Genomic DNA, 22,711 nt, shown 5'->3' on the forward strand with positions numbered 1-22,711 from the left:
ATGGCTGCCCTCATGTCATCACAAGATGGCCACCACAAGATGGCTGGCAGGGGAGGGCAGTTGGGGGCAACCAGGTCGGCAGGGGAGGGCAGTTGAGGGTAACCAGGCCTGCAGGGGAGGGCAGTTGGGGCCATCAGGCCAACAGGGGAGGGCATTTGGGGGCAAGATCAGGCTAGCAGGGGAGCAGTTAGGCATCAATCAGGCTGGCAGGGGAGTGGTTAGGGGGCAATCAGGCTGGCAGGCAGAAGCAGTTAGGATCCAGCAGTCCCAGATTGTGAGATTGGGCTTAAACCCGCAGTCAAGCATCCCCTAAGGGGTTCCAGATTGGAGAGGGTGCAGGCCAGGCTGAGGGACACCCCTCACCCCCCCCCCCCCCCGTGCACATATTTCATGCACTGGGCCTCTAGTATATGAATAATAAAGTGGCAATAATTACATATCTATCAATAATTATTTTAAATGAAAATGGATTAAATGCTCCAATCAAAAGACAAAGGATGGTTGAATGGATAAAAAAACAAGAACCATACATAATGCTGTCTACAAGAGACTCACTTCAGATTGAAAGACACACAGACTAAAAGTGAAGGGTTGGAAAAGATATTTCATGCAAATGAAAATGAAACAAAAGCTGTGTTAGCAGTACTTACATCAGACAAAGTAGACTTTAAAACAAAAGCTGTAACAAGAGACAAAGAAGAACCCAGCAATTCCACTTCTAGGTATTTATCTGAAGAAGTCCAAAACACTAATTTGAAAAGACATATGCATCCCTATGCTCATTGCAGAATTATTTACAATAGCCAATATATGGAAGTAGCTTAAGTGTTCATCAAGTGGATACATATAGACAATGGAATATTACTCATCCATAAAAAAATAATGAAATAACATTTGTGACAACATCAACGGACCTAGAGGGTACTATGCTAAATGAAATAAGTCAGACAGAGAAAGACAAATATCGTATGATTTTGCTTACATGTGGAACCTTAAAAAATGAGCGAACAAACAAAACAGAAATAAACTCATAGATACAGAAAACAAATTGATGGTTGCTAGGTGGGAGGGGCATAGGGAGAAAGAGAGAGAAACATCGATGTGAGAGGGACACATCAATTGGTTGCCTCTCCTACGGGGGCCAGGGATCAAACCTGCAACCCTGGTATGTGCCCTTAACAGGGAATGGAGCCCGTGACTCCTTGGTGCTCCAGCCAATGCTCTAACCACAACAGAGCTCCCTTCCAATATCTTGCTCCAGTTTTCAAGATGCAAGAAAAGCCAGAAAGAAGTGAGGGAAGTAAGAACAGCTCCTGAGCCAACTGGAACATGTGGCTTTCCCAAAGACATAAACTTGAGTCTGTGGACCAGACACTCCGTGAACCTCAGAGCCCAGCGCAAATCCTGCTGTTCCCTGGACTGACTCCCATCTATTAAAAACACACTCACAACCTCAGAGCAACCATAGGCAAGAGATGCTATTGTTAACCCTGATTTACAAATGAGAATTCTGATGCTTAGAAAAGTGAAGTGATTTACCTCAGAGCACACAGCTTAAACCCAGATCTGTCTGATTCACAGCCTCTGTATATACTACCTGATGCTCTAATTTATGCAAATGCAAGTTAAACCTGAAAGAAGGCAGCTTTGAAAGGAAAAAAGAGTTGTAAAGAGTGACATGGACTGGGAGAGGTTTAGTGGAGAGAATGGTGACCCCACTCTCCCTTGGCTGTATTCAAGAAAGGGGAGGGTTGTGGGTGGATTGGACAGAAGCTTTTAGCACCACATAGATTCCCTCCAACTGTATGAATATTCCACTCTGGTCCCATATGAAGCCTAGAATCAGTCTACACCCACACTGTCCAATACAATAGCCACTACCACATTGGTGATCTCAATTTAAATTTTCCTTAACCAAAGTTTGAAGATTCATTTCTTTATTTGCACATATCAAGGTTCAGTACCATTTGTGCCGTGGCCACTTTATAGCACAGGTCTAGCCCTTGGTCCTTCAGTCAGGCCACCCCAAAGGCTGCTGGGCCTGCGATGATGAGTCTGCCTGTGGTGTCCAGAGATGAGGCATGCTGGTGCTGGTTAGGGAAGAGGTAAGAAGTAAGAGAAGTGGCACAGAGCTGGTGAAACGCCAGGGGCTTTAGGTAAGGAGGTGGGTGGCATGGTCAGCCACTCTTCTCTCAGGCAAACATCTTTATTTTCTCTTTCAGAAGAGAGTCCTTTTCCTGACCAATGACTACTTCTTCACAGACATCAGTGACACACCTTTCAGGTGAGGACACATGTTTTGTTTGCAGAGTGGAAGGATGAGTAGAACGTGAATATCAATAACACGGGGGAGAACATTCAGGTCGGCGGATGCATTTACTCACAGTAAACGGCAGTTTTGTGGCAACAGAAAAAGACCCAGGTCTGCATCCAGGAAACTTAAGAGGTCTAGTCCTGCTTTGCCAGTATAGCCTATTGTGCCGAGTCTGGAACCAAACTGCCTGAGTTTAAATCCCAACTTCACCGCTTACAGGCTGTGTGACCTTTGTCAAGTTACTTTACCTCTCTGTGCTTTAGATTCCTCATCTGTAAAATGAGCGTTGTAATAGTAGCTACTTCTTGGCGGTATTGTGAACATTGAATGGCATGATCTACTTAAAGATCTTAATGCATGCAGTTGTAAGCAATTGTTAGATGAAAGATCAAATTTAAAGAACTCCTAGGTTTCCTCCAGCTGTATAAATATTTAACTCCAGGTAATACACAGATTAAGAAACAAATAGTCTTTATCTCTGAATTATCTCATTTCTCAATAAAGCATGGTTCCCAGCCCTGACTGCTCATTAGAATACCTGAGGAATTTTATAAAATTGCCCATGTCCAGGCCCCATCCAAACCAATTTACTCAGAATTTCTAGGACGGGGCCCAGACACTAGTGTCTTTTAAAGCTCCCTCAGTGATTCAGATATTCGGCCAAGGTTCAAAAGCAATGTTCTACCAGGAGAGAGAGGAAGGCATCATGGGATTCACCAGTTGGGAAAGGACTCTTCTATTTGGGGGTTCCTGAGAGGTTCAGGGTGTAACTGGATTAAAAGAGGCGCTGAGGAGACAGACTCTGTGGCCTGTAGGATTTCCAGGTCCTTTTCAGGAAGAAAGGCTGATGTGAAAATAGAAGTGCTGCCTCCGTTCTGAGGGGACCAAGGAGCTTGGGGCGCCTCTCGTCCCGGGGGTGGACAGCTCGTACACTTAGAGCTGGTGAAGGGCAGGACATGGACCGGACGCTGACTTGCACTTGCAGTTGATGAGGACCTGGCTTCTCTGCTCTCCCCACAGTCTGGGCGTGGCGCTGTCCCAGGGCCACGGAGAATACATCCTCCTGGGGAACACATCTGTGGAAGAAGGTGGGTCGGCGCCAAGTACAGATGGACAGTTTAGAGGGGCAAATGGAAGCTCCTGGGATACTGAGCAGGACCAACTGGAGCTAGAGCTGGTCCGACAGGCTCCAGGTCCTGGGCCTGAGAACAGACTCTCAGAGCCGGGCTGCGGGGAGGGCGGTCTGTGTGTCCGGGCACCGTGGGTGTGCAGCATCTGCCAGTCAGCCATCAAAACCGACAGAGCCTAAGACGTGCCAGCTTCGCACTGCCAGGTCCTGGGAGGCTTTGCTGGGCCGGAGGGGCGGGCCTCCAGGGGATGTGTTTCTCTGAACAAAGCTGAATTGAACCTGTCGGAAGACTGGGGAAGGCGTGAGAAAGGAGGCTGGGAGGAGTGAGGAAGCAAATCTGTAGCCGTTTGCTTGGGCTGCTGTACAAAGTGCCACAAACTGGGTGGCCCTGACAACAGAAGGTATTCCCTCTCAGTTCTGCCGGCCAGGCTGCCTCCAAGGCCCCTTCCAGCTCCTGGTGGTCCCCATGTCCTTGTGAATGTACATCCTTGGCTTGCACTGCAGCTCTTCCACGTCCCCTCCATCATCACGTGGCTTCTCCCCTTGTGTGTCTCTATTTTCCCTTCTTATGAGGACACCAGGCACCCTGGATTAGGGACCGCACTAATGACCTCATCGTAACTTGAACACATCTGCCAAGACCCTATTGCCGTATCAGATCACCTTCACAGGTACTGGAGGTTAAGACTTCAACATATCATTTTGAAGGACACAATGCAACCCATAACAGGGAGCTCATGGGAAGTGAACCTGAGAAGGATGGCAGGAAATGGCAGGGAGGATGGCAGAGAAGGGCCCACCCTCCCTAAAGCAACCTGCTCATGACTGGCAGCTGCCTGGGTACCTTGAGAGAACAAAACTCATATCCAGGGCTCAGGACGTCCTTGAGAGATGTGGTCACAACCCTATTCAAAGCCCATATTCTGTCCATTCCCCTTTACCATCCCTTGAATGTACCTTGTCTCTCCTCTCTGCCACGGCCACTGTCCCCTCTCTCCTAGGTAGCCATAGCAGCCTCCCGCGGGTCTCCTGCCTCTTCCTTTCTTTGAACTTCTTTCTGCCAGAGGGAACTTTCTAGAAATGCCAAATTGGATTGTGTCACTGGCCTTCTGCTTTTTCTCATTTCCCTACACACTAGGCTTCAAGGTCTTCCCATCGCTGCACTCTCCCCCGAAATGCTCTCTCTCCAGCCCCACCCTCTTATCCCAGGTAACTAGGACCCACTCCTCAGGCCCAGTGTACACCTCACTTTCCCAGGAGCCCCCCCAGACCCCTGTCCACACGCGGACTGGGCTATGTGCCCAGCTGTGTGCTCCCAGGTCCCTGAATTCGCCCTTTCACAGCCCGTGTCCTGACGCTGGAACACTCCTTCCTTTTCCCACAGGCCCCAAAACAAACTTCCCTGGCCGCCATGGTGTCTTCCTCCTCCCTGTGCTCTTCTTCCTCTCCCAGATATCCCATCTCATTGCTGCAGGGACGGGGTGCCCTCCGTCACCCGCCTCAGTGGGTGAGACCAGCCAGTGACGCAAAGGCTTAAAATCATGGACTCAACTGGGCTTCCTGTGGGGACAGGAGTGCCACCCTTTGGCTGTTTGCCTGCGTCTGTGTCAGCCCAGAACCTCTTTTAGTGAAGCCGCGTGTGCCCCCTCGGCATTTCCATCATTCTTGGGTACAATTTGACAAACCTCCATTTGAGCACCTATTTATTTTTGAGCACTGAGGGTGCTCACTGGGGTGCTTTTTCATTCATTCATTCATTCAATCAACAAATGTATGGGGCCCATGGTCAGTGTAGGTGCTGGGCTGGGCTGGGCATGAGGCTACAGAGATTACACAAAACAGACATGGCCCATCTCTGGGATCACCTTTTGACTGACCATTTAGCTCAGTCGGGTACAATGAAGACGAAATCACTGTTTTCAAAGTATTAGCTCCTTCAAGGGAGACCTAATAGTTAGGATTTGGACATGAGGCAATGGGGAGAAAGAACATTTCAGGGGTGGGGAGCAACACGGACAAAGGCATGGTCTGTGTAAACCCAGCCCAGCCCTACTCTGAGCTGAGAAAAGGAAGAGTAAACCCAGCCCTTCCCTGAAGAAGCTTCCCAGCAGTTGTTTCTAAACAGTTCTGGTCACATCCTCACATGGGGTGAGCGACCTACTGAGTGTGAGCTCTGGTTTCAGGCCTGCACGACCTGCTGCACCCAGACCTGACCCTGGCCAGTGACTGGTAAGTGGGGAAGTCACTGCACATGAGGAGGAGAAGGCGGGAGGGAGGGAGGGAGGGAGGAAGAAGGCAGGATTTGTTGAGGTAACTTTGACTCCTCTGGATTCCAGGATCTACTGCATCACGGATATCGACCCCGACCACCGGAAGCTCAGCCAGCTGGAGGCCATGGTCCGCTTTCTGACAGGGGAGGACCCAGACCTGGAGTGTGCGTGTTGCCCGCCCTTGAGGGCTTCCCTCTGGGACCCTGCAGCTCAGGGAGGGCTGGGGCTAGGAAGAGAGGGCTGGGGCTAGGGGAGGGCTGCCAGGTAGCTCTATCCGGGGAACTCACTGATGGCCTAGGACAGTGGTCGGCAAACTCATTAGTCAACAGAGCCAAATATCAACAGTACAACGATTGAAATTTCTTTTGAGAGCCAAATTTTTTAAACTTAAACTTCTTCTAATGCCACTTCTTCAAAATAGACTCACCCAGGCCGTGGTATTTTGTGGAAGAGCCACACTCAAGGGGCCAAAGAGCCACATATGGCTTGCGAGCCACAGTTTGCCGACCACGGGCCTAGGAGGACAGGGAGGCTTCCCAAGACAAAGCAGAAACAGCCTGGTGACTAAGTGCTCCTGGAACGGGGCACATGAGCACATCCCCAGGTCAGGGACTGGGATCTCTGCAAACCTCCTTCACCTGAGCACTATAAGGCTCCAAAGGACACTCCCACAGTGTAAAGGCATCCGCCTAACCATCAGATCTGTCCCACCACCACCTAGCAGTGGGCCCGGGCCAGCAGCTGACACTCTGTCCTCATCTCTGACCAGACAGCCTCTCACAGCCTGTGTCTGTGAGTGTTTTCTAACACCTGGTTCTCAGACTAACCTTAAGTTCCCCTCCACTAACTCAACTGTGAAATTACACCCTCAACATGGTACTTCTTCTTTCTCTTTGGAAGAAGGAGCAGGTCATTTTGTCACATGTCACCAGCAAGAGAAGACTCCACTTTCTATGCTGTCCCAACATTCATTCCATGAATGATCCGTACTGAGTATGTCCTCTGTGCCAGGCCTGGAGCAGGCACTGAAGCTAGAGATGCCCCAACCAGGCGAGGCCCTTGCTCTCAGGGAGCTCATAATCTCGTGGGGAAACCACGCGATGAAGAAGCAAGCCTACGTGTGTAGGTGTAGGTTGTTACAGATTGTGCTGTATTGGAAAAGATGGGGCCTGCTGTGAACAAATGGTCAGGGAGGGCCACCTCTGACAGCCAGTGTCACTTACCACCCAAGTGGTTCATGGGTACAGGATGATGGTGGTGATGAAAATGTTGTGGAACTAGACAGATGTGATGACTGCACATCATTGTGAACGTACAAAATGCCACTGAATTGCATACTTTAAATTGGAGTTTATGTTCCATGAATTTCACCGCAATAAAAGTAAATACCTTAAAGGGAGTGAGGGAAAAGAAAGAGCCACCCATGAAAAGAGCATCCTGGCCAAGGGAAGAGCCTACGTGGAGCTCTCAGGCAAATCCAAATTCACAGAACTGCCTAGGCCAGCGAGTGTGAGGGCGATGACCAAGCAGCAGAGCGATGGGAGTTGAGATGGGGGGCGGGCTGCCCACCAACAAAGTCTGATGTCGCTGAGGGATTCTCTAAGTGCACAGAACACTAGAACTGGAAAGGGCCTTAGAGATCGTTTGGTTCCACTCACATGTTGTCTGGGGTTGAGGAAATGAAGGCTGGGGGAGGTGCAGCGACTTCCTCAAACTCACGTAGGTCATTTTACATGCTCCGGACATAGGCTTATGAGGCACATCTTGTTCCTTGAAGGTCAGGGTTTTCAAAAGGGCAGATGAGCTGTGCTTATAATCCTGGGGAAGTAAGTAGATTGGTCCCCTTTGATTTTGCATCCAGGTGACGAGGAGCTGGTGCGGGAGGTACTGTTTGATGCCGTGGTGACAGCCCCCGTGGAAGCCTACTGGACAGCGCTGGCTCTCAGTGCCTCTGAGTAAGTACAGGCCGGGCTGAGGGCTCCCAGAAGGGAAAGAGGTCCTGGCCCCTGCGTTCCCTCGCTGAGTCAGGGTCCCTCCCACTGGGGAGCTTAGGAGATCATCCAAGTCCTTTGGCCTAAGATGAATGGTGATGAGAGTGGGAAGACAGGGAGAGTGAGAGCCACATCCACACAGCCCCACGTTATGCGGCGGCTTTACAAAGCTTCCGCACACCGCACTCCCCTCGGGAGAAACATCCCGAGCAGATCCGCGTCACAGGACCAAACCCCCCAGCCCACACTGCAGAAGCCCCGTTTTAAGAACCCCTGTCTCAGGGTTGGGCTCTCACTGTGAGAGCCCACTACCACAGTGCCCTGAGGAAGCAGGTCAGCAGGTCAGTGCCTCATCTCCAGGAGCTGAAGTCAAGACACCATGAAGTGCAAATTTCACCTCCATGTGTCCCATCGCCTTAGATTTCCTCACTGTCTCTGCTGACTTTTACCTGGTGCTATTGTGCTTAGCAGACAGATAGAAAGAAGAGATGAACAGTTTGAGTGTGTCTGTGTGTGTGTGTGTGGGGGGGGGGAGGGTATGTGTATGTGCATTTGCATGTACATGTGTGTTCATGTGCATGTAAGAGCACATGAGTGTTGGGAGGGGGCAAGATAAGAGGTTAAAAATAGAGTGGGGCCCTGGCAGGGTGGCTCAGTTAGTTGGAACAATGACCTGTAAACCAAAAGGTTGCAGGTTTGATTCCCTGTCAGGGCACCTACCTAGGTTGTGGGGTTAGATCCCCTGGTCCAGGGCGTAAGGGAGGCAGCCGATCAATGTATCTCTCATACATCTATGTTTCGCTCTCTCTTTCTCTTTTTCTCTCTCTCTCCCTCCGTCCTCTCTCTCTAAAAAGCAATGAAAACATATCCTCGGGTGGGCCATACCTTGTTCCTGAATAGGAATGAAAATGTCCAATCTCCCTAGACACTTGATAAGTTAATTAATACTACCCTAATGTAAACATTAACAGAATTTTATAGGAAAAATCACCTACTTAGAAAAGCAAGATGCATTTTTTATATACCAATAACAAACGATTGAAAAGATAAATTAAGAAACAATCCCATTTATAATTGCATCAAAAAGAATAAAATACCTAGGAATAAATTTAACCAAAGAGGTAAAAGGCCTGCACTCAGAAAACTATATAGTGCTCATGGATTGGAAGAACTAATATCTTTAAACTTTCCATATTACCCAAAGCAATCTACAGATTCCATGCAATTCCTATCAGAATACCAATGATATTTTTCACAAAACTAGAACAAATAATACTAAAGATTATTATGGAACCACAAAAGACCCTGAATAGATTCAGCAATATTGAGAAAGAAGAATAAAGTTGGAGATATCATGCTGCCCAATATCAAACTATACTACAAGGTTATAGTAATCAAAACATCATGGTACTGGCATAAAATCAGACTTATAGATGAATGGAACAGAATAGAGAGCCTAGAAATAAATCCACACATATATGGTTAATTAGTCTATGATAAAGGAAGCAAGAATATACAATGGTATAAAGACAGTCTCTTCAATAAATGATGTTGAGAAAACTGGACAGATACATGCCAAAAAAAATGAAACTAGACCACTTTCTTACACCATATAAAAAAATAAGCTCAAAGTGGATTAAAGACTTAAATGTAAGACTTGAAACCATAAAACTCCTAGAAGAAAACATAGGCAATACTCTGACATCACTCTTAGTAATATTTTTTTAATATGTCTCCTAGGCCAAAGACAACAAAAACAAACATAAATGAATGGGACTTACATGAAACTAAAAGGCTTTTGCAGTACAAAGGAAAACATTAAAAAAAAAAAGACAACCCACTGAATGAGAGAATATATTTGCAAATGAAATATCTAATAAGGAGTTGATATCCAAAATGTATAACGAACTCATACAGCTCAACATAAAAAAATAAAGACCCAAACAATCCAATTAAAACATAGGCAAAGGACATGAATTTCTCCAAAGAGGACATACAGATGGCCAACAGCACATGAAAAGATGCTCAACATCACTAATCATCAGAGAAATGCAAATCAAAACTATAATGAATACTACCGCACACCTGTCAGAATGGCTGTTATCAATAAATCAACAAACAACAAGTATTGTCAAGGATATGGATAAAAAGGAACCCTAGTGCACTATTGGCAAGATTGCAAACTGGTGCAGCAATCAATATGGAACTTCCTCAAAAAATTAAAAATAGAACTATCATATGACCCAGCAATTCCACTTCTGGATATTTATCCAAAAAAATTGAAAACACTAATTCTAAAAGATGTATACATCCATATGTTTATTGCAGCATTATTTTTTTAACAATCTGAATGATATTTTATTTTGAATGATTATACAGTATGAATGATTAACTCACAATCCAAGGTAGTTTTATAAGTTTTGTTCTTCAAAATGATGTTAGTGTTGTAGGGCAAAAAAATTACATGTAATTTAACAAAATCAAGAACGATATATTTGACTTGGAGAGTGGGACTCCGCAGATTACACAGTGGCTCCAAGCAAGCCATTCCTGCATCTCTCCCAGCAAAGGGGATCAAGAGCTAAAAATACCCAGAACACTCAAATGGCACCTAACACACTTTTATGTAAAGGTCAAGCTTGTAAATTATTCATCCATGATGCTCAAAAGTGAGAGAACTGAATAGAAAGCTAAAATCTGGAGAATCCTCATTTCCTCCTCTTTGTGGAATACAGTTTTTCTTCAAATGGGACCAGGACAATCACTTCACACTCCTTTACTTCCTGGGGCAAGGGTGTTTTACAATATTAGGTCTGATTACATCAACGTCTCGAGACAAGTGCTCCATCATGCTTTCAACAGCTGTTGGTGGTGCATAAAAATCCACCAAGAAATACCCTCCTCTGTTGTGCTGCTGGCTGTGGGCAGAGATCCGATAGGGAAGCGCCCGCTTCCCCAGGTTCTCCAAGTTCCTCATGATCGCCCCCCTGTCCATCAGGGCTTCTATCATCCACTTCAATGCAGCAGCAGTCTCGGGCCGCTATTGCAGCATTTATTATAATAGTCAAGATATGGAAGCAATCTAGGTGTCCATCTATAGACTAATGGATAAAAAAGATGTGGTATTATACAATAGAATATTACTCAGCAATAAAAAAGAATGAAAACTTGCCATTTGTGACAACATGGATGGACCTAGAAGGAATTATGCCAAGTGAAATAAGTCAGACAGAGAAAGACAAATATCATATGATTTCACTTATATGTAGGCCCTAAAAAATAAAATAAATGAACAAACAAAATGAAAATAAACTAATATATACAGAGAACAAACTGATGGTTGGCATGTAGGAGGGCAAATACAGGGATGAGCAAAAGAAGTAAAAGGGATTAAGTACAAATTGCCAGTTATGAAAATAGTCATGGAGATGTAAAGTACAGGATAGGAAATATAGTCAGTAATATTGTAATAACTATACATGGTGCCAGATGAGTACTAGATTTATCATGGCTACTAGACTTATATAATTCATGTGGTATATGAATGCCTAATCACTATGCTGTATATCTGAAGCTAACATAGTATGCCAAATATAATTGAAAAATAAATTTAAAATAAATAATTGAGTGAGGAAAATGAGAAATGTTTCTACATACTCTTATGGAATGATCTTAGCAATGGAGAAAAGCCTGTATAATACCTCCACTGTTTACCTAAATCAAGGAAATGCAAATACATTTTCATCTTACCTAATAATAGAGAAAGATGTAAATTGACCATACCTCTGCTATGCCCACAGCCAATCAGAGTGAGTATGCAAATTAACCCAACAAAGATGGCGGTTAATTTGCATACATACCTGCGTCCTGGGAACCTCCTAGTCACCCAGGTCACTCCCAGCCAGCCACCGGGCAGAGGCTTTAGGCTTGGGAAGGGGCTGAGCCTGGGATCTGAGGGAAGGGGAAAAAAATCAATGGAAACATATCCTCAGGTGAGGATAAAAAGAAAAATAAAGAAAGAAATGTCATATTGTATGAAAGACACATCTTGAAAATGCTTAAAGAAAGTTGTCATTTTTTCATGGTTAAAAGACTGGAGTCCGTGTTGATGAAAATACCTTGGCAGCTGCAGTGACTGGCAGTGGCTGCAGCAGTGGGGTGATGGGGCTGGCGCCTTCCCCTGATCAGCCCGGTCACCTCCCGAAAAGGGAGGCCAGACTGCGGCTTAGGTCTGCTCCTAGAGGAAAGGATAGGGGGGTGAATCCCTTGACATCAAGCTGGTGATGGTTTTTGGGATTTGACACCAACAGCAAAGGAAATGAAAGCAAAATAAACAAGTGGAACTACATGCAACTAAAAAGCTCTGCACAGCGAAGGAAACAATCACAAAATAAAAAGGCAGCCAACTGAGTGGAAAAATATATTTGCAAATCACATATCTGATTAGTTATTAATATGCAAAATAAGGAACTCACACAACTCAATAGCAAAAAAAAAAATTGTTTTCTCTTTTTAAAAGGGCAGAAGATTTGAACAGACATCTTTTCAAAGATGTACAAACGACCAGTGGGTACTGAAAGATGCTCAACATCACTATTCATCAGAGAGAAGTCAACCAAAACCACACGAGATATCACCTGTTAGAAGTCACCAAAAAGACAAGAGTGTGGGCATTGTTGATGGCGTAGACCCTGAGAAAAGATACCTACAAGAAGGGTTCCTGGTTGTTAACGGGGCTCAAATTTAAAAACAAAACAAATCACCAGACTAGCAGCTAAGTGAAATATGCCAGACACGTGCAATCTTTAGGGGAAAAAAGCGGGGAGGGAACTAAAACAGAGCAGAAAAGTGGTTGCTGAGCAGTGGGGAATCAGGCAGAGGCTGGTAAAAGTGTACAGATTTTCAGTTCTCAGGTGAACAAGGTCTGAGGATCTGGTGTGACACATGGTGACTACAGTGGTGACACTGTGTTGTATAACTGAAATTTGCTAGGAGGGTAGGATTGAATGCTCTCACACACAGAGAACAGATAAATGTGTGAGGTGGTGGATGTGTTAGTTAACTGGGTGGGAGGGTCCTTTCACAATGCAGACATACAGCAAACCCAGACACAGGATGCTTAAAATGCCTTATAATTTTATGTCAATTACCCCTCAATAAGCTGAAATTAAATAAAGAAAGAGGTGATGACTGCCCCCTGGTGCATCATCATAACGATATGGCTTTGAGACCATGAAAAAAATTAGTTCCACTCCAGCTGGCTAACGGATTTTTTTCAAATCTTTTGGCAAGGTCATGAAGTCCAGCAGGATCGCTTAGGTGAGGTAGACAAGTCCGCTCCTCCCCCTTGTACATTTCCTAATAAGGTGACTATGTGAAAAGGGTTTGAAACTGTGAGGTGCTGTGTATGCGTTGGTCACGAGAAGTTACTATCCCTTTGGCCCCAGGACAAAAATCCCTCTTCCTGAGCTCCTTCTGGCTTCCAGAGCCAACTGCCCCAAAAGCTGAGTGGACGAGTCAGGAGCTAGATCTGAAGAAGCAGAGAAGCAGAGGACAAGGGGACCCCATTATTAAAGGGGATGCAGGCCCTAGCTGGTGTTGCTCAGTGGTTAGAGTGTCAGCCGCACATGGAAGGGTCAGGCATTCCATTCCCAGTCAAGAGAATGTACCTGTGTTGTAGCTTCAACCCTGCCGTGTTGGGGTGCCAATCAGTGTGTCTCTCTCACATTGATGTTTCTCTCTCTCTCTCTCTTTCTCTCTCTCTCTCTCTCTTCTCTCTCTCTCTCTCTCTCTCTCTCCTCCCCGCCCCGACCCTTCCACTATTTCTAAAAATCAATAGAAAAAATATCCTCAGGTGAGGATTTTTAAAATTTTTATAAATAAATAAATAAATAAAGGGGCTGCCGCCCAGGGGAGCCCCGCCCCCAGCCAGAAGGGCCAGGGGCGTGTGCCTTGCCCTTTCCAGTGGCCTGTCAGAGACATAGCAAACAACTCAGATGGACTGGACTGATAGGAACTGCGGGTTCACCCTGAGGCCTCGTCCCTTGCTCCCTGGGCCCTCCTCCTGCACCTGCCACTGTGCTGCGTGTGGTGCCACCTGCTCCGTCTGCCTCACAGGGAGTCCGAGCGCGTGGCGGACATGGCCTTCCTGGGCACCCGGGCCGGCCTCCTCAGAAGCAGCTTGTTCGTGGGCTCTGAGAAGGTCTCCAACAAGTGAGTGTGCCGGGCAGGAGTGGGATCCCTGTGGGGTGCTCCTGGGCATGTGTACTGGCAGGGCATGTGTGAACCCCTCAAGTGCAAGGAGGGTGGGAGGTTGGGGCTTACGGAGTGGGAGGTCAGAAAAGTAACCCTTCCACCCAGGCTCGGACTCGTCCTGGAGGTGTCCCAGGAGAGGAGGGAGGGCAGCCCAGTGGGGCAAGAGAGCCCCCTCTGACTAACCCTCCCCCCGTGAAGTGGGGAGGGTTAGCCAGAGGTTCACTGAAGGAAACCCGGAAATTGTTTTCCCCCTGGGGCAGGTCTCCGTGTGACAAGCTAAATCTTCCGGCTGTGTCCCCTCCTTTCTTGATACTTTCCTCATCCCCTAAGCCAGCAAGTCTCAACTGGAAGCGATTTGCACCCACCCGACCCCGGGGCCATTGGGTACTGTCTGGAGACGGTTGGGTTGCAGTAACTGGAGGGTGTTGTTACTGGCATCTAGTGGTGGAGGCGGGGGATGCTGCTAACCCTCCCGCAGGACAGCCCCTGGCGACGTGTCAGTCGTGCTGAGGCTGGGAAGCCCTGCTCCAAGCAAAGCCCAGCTTTGCTGCCCAGGGACCAGCCAGCCCACTGCCCTCCCTGCTGAGTGCCGCAGCAAAGGGGGAGGGGGAGCCCAGAGAGGGGTCTGGAAGGGAGGGAGCTGAGCAGAGCCACCTGAGCTCTGCAAACCACCAGGCTCAAGTAGGTAGGCGGGGCCCCCAGGCATCTGGAGGAGAAGAACCTGACCCCGTCCTCACCTCCCACCCACTGGCTGTTCCTCTCGCTAAATCCAAGCGCGCTCAGCTATGGCGTGCCATCTTGAGCTTCCTCCTGGACTCTGCGTCAGGTCCACGCTTGCTAGAAAGCTGAGGCTTCCTAGGAAACAAATGAAGTTGCTTCTACCCTTTCCCATGGCCTGTCAGAGACGTGGCAGATAACTCAGATGAACTGGACTGATAGGTAAACTGTGGGTTCACTCTGAGGCCTCAAACAGTGTGGGAAACTTTCCTCCCCCAGCTTACTACCCACTCATACTTCCTCATCCCTTAAACTTCACCCGAATTGAAAATCACACAGGTCTTTGTCTGCCAAGGTTGGACAAGCGAACCCTGCCCAACAGTGTGAAGGGAGAAAGCATCTTGGCACTCCCTGCGCCTCTCTCTACGTCTCCCGGGAGCGGCAGAGGGAGACCTCACACACACAGGCCTTCCTGGTGATGAGCCGGCCACTGTGACCGGCCTCACAGGCACTGCACAACCCCAGGGGCTCCCCACACCCAAGCTGTGATGTGGCTGGCAGCTAGGAATCGGGCAACAAGGCAGGTCTGCTTCTGGAACACGTAAGCCAGGCAGTCTTAAGGTCCACCTCAGCTCTCCACCTCACGGGTTAGCCACAGTGACGTCTTTCCTCCCCACAGCTTCTCCCTGCCTCCCACTCTGCTTCTGGACCAGTGCTCCCTTCCGCAGGCTGGTGTGTGCTCAGGGAATGCTAAGCCATAATTAGCAAGATAAAGCTGCTCAAAAAGAGAAACCTCATAATGCATTCTAAAACCTAGAGGCAAGGGCTTTTGCAGTAACCATTTTGGGGGAATTTATGCTCCTGTATTAGCTCAGTGATGAGGTGACTATACAATTTCCATTCAGAAACGCTAATTAGCCAGACAAAAAGAAATTAGACTATATCCAAAAGAAATAAACCCTGCAGGCAAAGCAGTTAAAATAAAAATGGAAAGTATTCTTTCAAAATACAGGCGTCATACCTCTTCTAGCTCCTAATGTGCCATCAGATACAGCAGCATTTGACTCTGGAAGAGGCAAGAATTGCTGGGGGCATCGTCTGGGGCGCCACCAATTAGGAGCTCATATTTTCCACCTGCAAGTCCACTAAAACAGAGGGGAGTTGCTCTCTTGGCCCAGCCAAGACAACTGTGTATGGAAGAAAAGGGGATAAACATGTCCCCAGATATGAAGGGAGGAACCAAATCTCTCTCCTTGCAGGAAGTTCCTGACCCCTGAAGACAAGGCCAGCGTGTTCACCATGGACCACTTCCCCCTGTGGTACCGCCAGGCCGCTGAGCAGCCTGCTGGCAGCTTTGTCTTCAATCTCCGTGCCCCAGAGGGGCCAGGTAATCCACACCCCATGCTCCCGGGCCGGGCGGGACCAGGGCAGCCCTCTCCCTCCTGTGAGATAAAGCAGAATGTCCAGACCGCCGGGCTCCTTCCTCTTTTCCTCCTGGTACACGGTAGCGACTTGGGAGGGCTCGCTGGGGCCTTACCACACAGCTGGTCCCTGTGCTGTGTATAGGGCGGGTCACTGCATTCCCTGACCTGCAGTCAAAGCTGGTGGTTAAAAATCTAGCATGGAGCAGAGGAAAGAGATTTGACCAAAAATCTAGAAGAGATGAATTTTAGCCCAAATTCCAAATAGATGGGTATTGGATGAGTTTCTAAGATTCTTCTGTTTCTAAACATCTGAATATCTTTGAAACTTTCTTAAACCTCCCAGGTGAGAGTAGCACTTCACTCCATCCTGGACGCCCATACTTGCTGAGGCCGCTGCCCCACCCCCCCCACCCCCCTCCCCCACCTGGCTCTTCCCAAACAGGGAAAACAGCCTAGGCTCCACTCCCTGGGGTCTCCCGTGGCAGCAACACCGAGCTCCTGGCCTGCTCCTCAGAAACACCCCGTCATAAAGGGACGCCTTCCCCAGGCAGGCCACTGGGGGCTTGAAGGTCGGAGTCAGGGCAGCCAGGGTTGGGCCCCATGGATCAAGCCAGCAACCCCCACTAGTCCAAGGACCAGGATCTCAGAGCTGCAGGCACCCAACTCCACCCAGCCCCCCTCTGTAAAATGCTCCTAAAGGAAAAATTAAGTGACTTTGACAGAGCACTAAGAAAATAGTAGAATGTTTACAACAGAAAGGGACCTTGGAAGGCGCACAGCCTCACACTCTTGGTTCCACGTGAGGAGACTGTGGCCTACAGCGGCGGGAGGATGGGTCCCGAGCTCCAAGAGTGTGGGCAGAGCTAGCGCCCCATCAGGTCACCTCTGGGGCAGCCTAAGCCCAGCGCGTAGAGCAAGAGGGCTTAGAAAGGTTCACACCCAGGCCAGAGTGAGCCCGTGAGGGGCAGGAACAGAAGGAGGAAGAGGGCGGAGGACCGAGACATCTGAAAGGAAGGGGCAGGCTGGGAGTCAATTGGAATGAGGAGTTGCATTTCCCCTTCAAGATGTCCCCCACCAAACCCTTCCAGCCGCCACTTCCATCAAAACCATCCTCCAGCTTTCTGGTGGAGAAATGCCCAGAGCTGACTGCTGGGGAGGCCCCGGTGCCCTCGGGCTTCTCTGGGGCTATGCCCTCTGGGTGGCACCTTCACCTTGTGCTTAAGCCCACCCTCCATCCCATGCCTGCCTGCCCCTCCCACCTGACGCATCACTACTGTGCTTTACAGACCGCTTCTCCCCATGGAGCACACTTATCTGTACAGCCCTCCACAGTGAGTGCTGTTAGCTGCCCCCCTCCCCTCCCCCCCCCCCATACACACACACCCCTCCGCTCACACAGGGAGAAGCTGAGGTGCAGAAAGGTTCTGTGTCTTGCATTTTTCACACAGAGAGGGAGCCACAGAGCCATCCTAAAACCAAGGTCTCCCCCAAATTCAGGGCCTCGCACTGAGTGGAAGGCAGGAAGGGGAGCGCGTCAGGGAGTGCTGTCACTCCTGGGGAAAGCTCAGAGGGAGGTGCTCGAAGCCGAGGTGAAGTCCCCTCCTCACACTGTCCACTCTGAGCCGGAGCAAGCCGCTCTTCCTCTCGGGCACCAGCTACAGCAGCACCGAGGGCTCCCAAGGAGGGGCTCCCCCCGGAGGAGGGTCTCTGGCCCTGCCCCCAGCCCAGGATGATGCTCCCTCCTGCCAGCGTTGTCACCGGGACATGCCTGCTGGTTGCTGGGGGAGCTTTTTGTGGCGGTGAGGTAGGAGGTGGTGGGTGGGAACTGAGCTGAAAGAAGAGAGGGAAGCTGGCAACCCAAAAAGAGGGAAGGCTGAGTTGGGAGGCAGGAACTCACTCCTTTTTCACACCCTCGCTCATGCATATGCTTAGAGACACAGAGACACCTCTGCACACTCCCATTCTCCCCAAAGACAACAACAACAAATTTATTTTAAGGGGAAGGGGGAGTCTCAAGGAGGCAGAGGAGTCAGCTGCGGGGAGTGGAGGCTTCCCTCTGCCTCTCTGGGCTGACTCCGTTGCCCTTGGCCTGGGCCTAGTGGGCTGAGCTCCGCCCACAGCTCTGGCTTTTGTCAGCGCCCGGAACCCGCCAGCACAGAGCAGCCTCACGGTGCCCAGGCAGCTCTGGCCTGTTACGGACCCTTCCACAGCCCACCTCTTCCCGGGCCAGCCCGGCCTGGCCCCCCTGCTCAGTCACCCCAGGAGCTGAAATTCCTGATGCCCCAAAGACTGTGTTATTAGGGCCCCCACACCTTCACTTGGGGGTTCCCCACAAGCCTATGGAGCACACATACAGTGGAAGTGTGTCTGGGAGAGCAGCCTGTGGGCCTGGAGAAACCGCAGGGGGTCGGCCATGGCAGTACCTTCCAGACATTTCTAGAAGCAAGGTGAGGATGCAAACTTCTCTTTGTGGTCCCTTGTGGCTTTATCATGGCAAATTCCTACAAACAAGGACAGCCTCCCATATTGTAAGTTCCTAGAATCGGAGTAATGTTACATTTCTGTGGGTTATTTGATTACAGCCAGGTGGGATGGGTAATCTTAGCAAAAGAGCAGGTGAGACAACCTGTGTTCATTTACGTCCCATTTCAGCTGACACTGTAATAACAATCATCACACAACAAGATCCTCATGGCCCGTTTGTTTCAACATTTCATATAATGATGTTCTAGCCAGAGCGCACATGGTAAAATTTCCCCTTTCTTGGGCTGTTTAATAATGGAACTTGACCCATAGATAAGAGCGCTTTTGAAAGCTAATCCAGGTCCATGGACGGATGACAATTAAGAAGCCCAAGGTCATGTACTAGCCGGCACCAGCTCAGAGCCAGAAAGCTCTGTTTTAATGGAGAGCTGAAGCCGCCTCCTGCATTCTGCTCCTCTGGTGGCCTGGTTCCTAAAGAGGTGGGAGAGCAACTCGAGGAACGCCCTCGCCCTTCAGGAGCTGCACAGCCAGGGAAAGGCATGGCTGCTGAAGGTGTGGTGGTGGGTGGGCCGCCACGGCCAGGATGTGTGGAGTGCCTCGGACCTCAGCCCCAGCCAGCCTTCTGTGCCCAATGCAGCCCTGGTGTCTGGCTTCCTGGAGGGGCTGTCAAGGTCACTCTGACTCGTGTGACTGATGAAGGACAATCCAGGATCTGCAACCACCGAGTCCTGGAATGCAGCCTTCCTTCTGCTGGAAAGAGTCATTTGATGCGACACAACTCTTCTGGGTGGAATGCGTGTCAGGAGGACGGTAGCCACAGGCTCCCTGAGTTCAAATGAGACTACTCCTGAGACGGATCCAATTCCCCGTGTCTTAGCGACACTGACAGCGCTGCATTGTCCCGGCGGCCAGGGCCACGGCGTGTTATCTGGCAGGTTCAGGTCTGCACAGAAGTGGGCAGCGCCTGGGCCTCAGGAGGCGCTCTGCCCCGACCAGTGGTTGGTGGTAACAGAGCCTTCACAGCAACATCTTTCTCAAATATCCCCTCAGTTTTCCAAGGAATGTCCTCACCTGGTATTTATACTTGTCTTCTTGGTCTCCCCCAACCCCTGCTCTTCCCCAGCTGCTGAGAAGGTGACTTGCCATTTTTGTTCCCCCAGAAGGTCCAGGGGAGCCTGTGGTAGTCACAGCGAGCACAGCTGTAGCCGTGACCGTGGACAAGAAGACAGCCATTGCTGCAGGTAGGAGCTGCCCTTTGTGCCGGGGCTGGGAAGGCGTGAGTCGATGTCAGGAATAAGGCACACGGTCATAGCAGGAGGACCCCTGCCTAGGGGCTGCAGGGTCGCAGTCCTCGGCTGTAGTTTTCCCGGTGACATGTGGAGCTGAGGGTAGTGGAGTCCTCCCGAGCCATTTTATTTATTAAACAGTACCACCTTGAATCCTAAAGAATTTATGAAGTGAGTAAAACGAAGCCCAGAGAGGTTACGAGATCTGCTGAAGGTCACACAGGACAGAGACTGCAACCCAGACCTGCTTCCCCACCCCCCCCCCCCTCGGCCTGCGGCTTCCCTCTTCCACCACCTCGGGTCTAGTGTCCCTCTGAAGAGAAAACGGGCTGTGACTCAGAATAAAAAACAATAATAATAAATAAAATCTTATTATCCTATATTTAAAAAAATATATATCCTAAAGTGAGAGCTCGATATGTGTTCAGCATGTGCCTAGCCCCTGGGAATCTGCTTCCCACGCGCACTGTCATTCAGCCCTCAGGGTATCCAGTGAAACCAAGACTTTGGGCTCCATTTTACAGATGAGGAAACTGAGACACAGAAAAGTTATTTGCCCAAAGTCTCACAGCTAGTAAGTAATGAAGCTAGGATTGGAACTCAGATCACCTCTCTTTAAGGCCCAGGTTCACTATCCTGTGTTGCAATTTGCCTCAAATGTGATGAATGACTCTCCCGAGCGCCCTTGACGTCACAGTTTCTTGGTGCCTAAAAAAGCCCCGGGCACCTGTCTCCTTATCGGACAACCACCATGTCCTGGAACGCAGCCTGTGTGCTGAAACCCCTTTATCCTGGGCTCAGCTTCCACGTCTCAACTTCAGCTGAGTTCTGAAAAGTTGCACGATCAATGGCCACTCGAGCATCAGCCATCCTGCCTCCTTGAATCAGGCACCTGTCCTGCTGCCCGGGGACCCCTTAGCCACGAGGAAGCACTCAGCAGCTGGAGTGGGGTGAGGCAGGCAGGACCTGTGCCTTTCTCCCCTCAGGCTGAGTTCAGGGCAAAGGGGATGGAGGAGTAGGCTGGGGTCAGGCAGAGATGGTCCAACCCTGTCTTCCTGGCTAAGGAGGGCACAGGTCAGGCTCCTGGCTGTTTTCCACCCCGGGAGGGGGGGTGGGGGAGAGTGACTTGGCCTGATGTTGTTCAGCATCCACGTTGGGAACACTTGCATATGGACCATCTTTAGGATGCGCCAGCCCAGTGTTTGAAAGGCACCAGGCTGTCTCAGGCGCCTCTTTCTTCTTAGTCCAAAGCTAATTCAAAATCCAGTTCCAGGCCAAATTTTTACCCCAAACGTGTCTCCCTAAAGGCTGTTCTGTGGTCCCAGCTGAGTCTGTGCCTGCCCTGCTCCCTCCCTATCCTGGGCCGTCTCAGCTCCTGCACACCTGGAAGTCTAGGAAAGAGAAGGGGCGCAGGGTCAGGCTGCTGGCTGGGCCCCCCTGCACTCTCCAGTTATTTGAAATCATTTTTAACACAGAGCTGATTTGGAGCTGCGAGGGGTTGTCATAGAAACGGTGTCCTGGTGCCTCTGGCTTAACACACTGCAGGCAGTCGCTCTGACGCTCTGGGTGCATAGATGTGACAGGAAAAGGATGAGGCTCCGGAGACCTTCAATTATTTGGGGCTCTTCTCTTTTAATTTCCTCTCTCTGGCCTATGGCTCAGCCTCCCTGATCCTGGGCCAGCGGGGGCCTCTAGCTCCAGGCAGGGTAGGCAGCTTGTTTGCTGACCTAGCAGTTTCATCCCTTGGAAACTGGTGGCAGTGTGTGATGTGAGCTCCAGGAAGGATGAGCATGCATGGCTCTGTGCGCTGGGAGAAGGGCACTCAGACCAGCCAAAGAGGCCAGCCAGGCGCCAGGCAGAGGTGTGTCTAATGCCGCAGGTTCGTACGGAGGGCAGGTGAATGAGGAGGGATGCTTTTCATCTCTAAGCAGGGGATTTAGCAACAGTTTTTGCAAGATTTCTATAAACCTAACTTTTCAGTCAGGATCTATTTTCAATTCTCCAAGCCCTAGTTAGGGAATATTGGCAAACATAATGCCGGTGGGCCCCACACTCTGCAAGTGTGTTTGTCTACCACACGTTCTGTAACACACACGTGCCCCTGACAGCCTGTGTGCCGGGCCTGCTGCCTGGAGCTGCACGGGGCTCCTCTCCTTAGGGCTCTGCCCACAGGTGAGTGGGCACAACCGAAGACCTTGTGCGCACTCAGGATGGGACTTGGATATGCATCCACGCATTGCCCAGACTTGCGCCACACTTGTGAGGGCCCCTGTGCTCACCTCTGCTGTGGGGCTCAGGGCTGCCTCAGCTGTCATGGCTCCAGGAAGGAGGGAAATGCCCCGCAGTTATCACCACCTGGAAAGGGGAACAGCCCGGTTCTGCCAGGAGTCCTGCTGAGCTCCAAAAATGGGTCCCTGATGGTTCGCTTCTCCCTGGGTTTTGCTCCTGGCTCACCGGAGTAGCATCCAAAGGAAGGCTGGGAAGGAGAAAACTCCATCCTGGTCTCTGAAGACTAACGAACCATGTAGTCCAGGCCCATTCAGCCAGAGGCCAGTCGAGGCCTAGAGGAAGGTCACTCGGGCTTGGGATGGACGAGCAACCCCAGAGGCCTCGCTCTCTCCCTCATCTCCTCTCCTGCCCCCCCCCCCCCCGCCCCCCCCCCCATCCCAGCCTCCCAGTCCATGATCCCGATTCCCTGCCTGCTGAGCCCTGTGGAGAGATCATATTTGTAAGCCCAGAGTATCACCTGCCTGCCCCTGAAGTCAGTCTTGAAGGTGCAAGATGGTGTTAGGTGAAACGGGGTTCCTCCTTCGTGTCAGCAAACCTCACCAACTCGCTGAG

At 49.8% G+C, this 22,711-nt stretch overlaps 1 protein-coding gene across 1 annotated transcript in view; it reads left to right on the forward strand.

The window, feature by feature from the left end:
• Positions 1-22,711, forward strand: part of CACNA2D4 (calcium voltage-gated channel auxiliary subunit alpha2delta 4) — a 113,640-nt gene that overhangs the window by 48,401 nt on the left and 42,528 nt on the right. The window contains exons 19-26 of the mRNA XM_008153386.3: positions 2,223-2,284; positions 3,335-3,402; positions 5,627-5,672; positions 5,780-5,877; positions 7,575-7,668; positions 13,822-13,917; positions 15,936-16,063; positions 19,745-19,825. Coding sequence (XP_008151608.2) covers positions 2,223-2,284; positions 3,335-3,402; positions 5,627-5,672; positions 5,780-5,877; positions 7,575-7,668; positions 13,822-13,917; positions 15,936-16,063; positions 19,745-19,825 — 673 coding nt within the window. The remainder of the gene's footprint in view (positions 1-2,222; positions 2,285-3,334; positions 3,403-5,626; positions 5,673-5,779; positions 5,878-7,574; positions 7,669-13,821; positions 13,918-15,935; positions 16,064-19,744; positions 19,826-22,711) is intronic.

Source organism: Eptesicus fuscus, chromosome 7, assembly GCF_027574615.1.
Source record: "Eptesicus fuscus isolate TK198812 chromosome 7, DD_ASM_mEF_20220401, whole genome shotgun sequence".
Classification (NCBI taxonomy): Eukaryota; Metazoa; Chordata; class Mammalia; order Chiroptera; family Vespertilionidae; genus Eptesicus; species Eptesicus fuscus.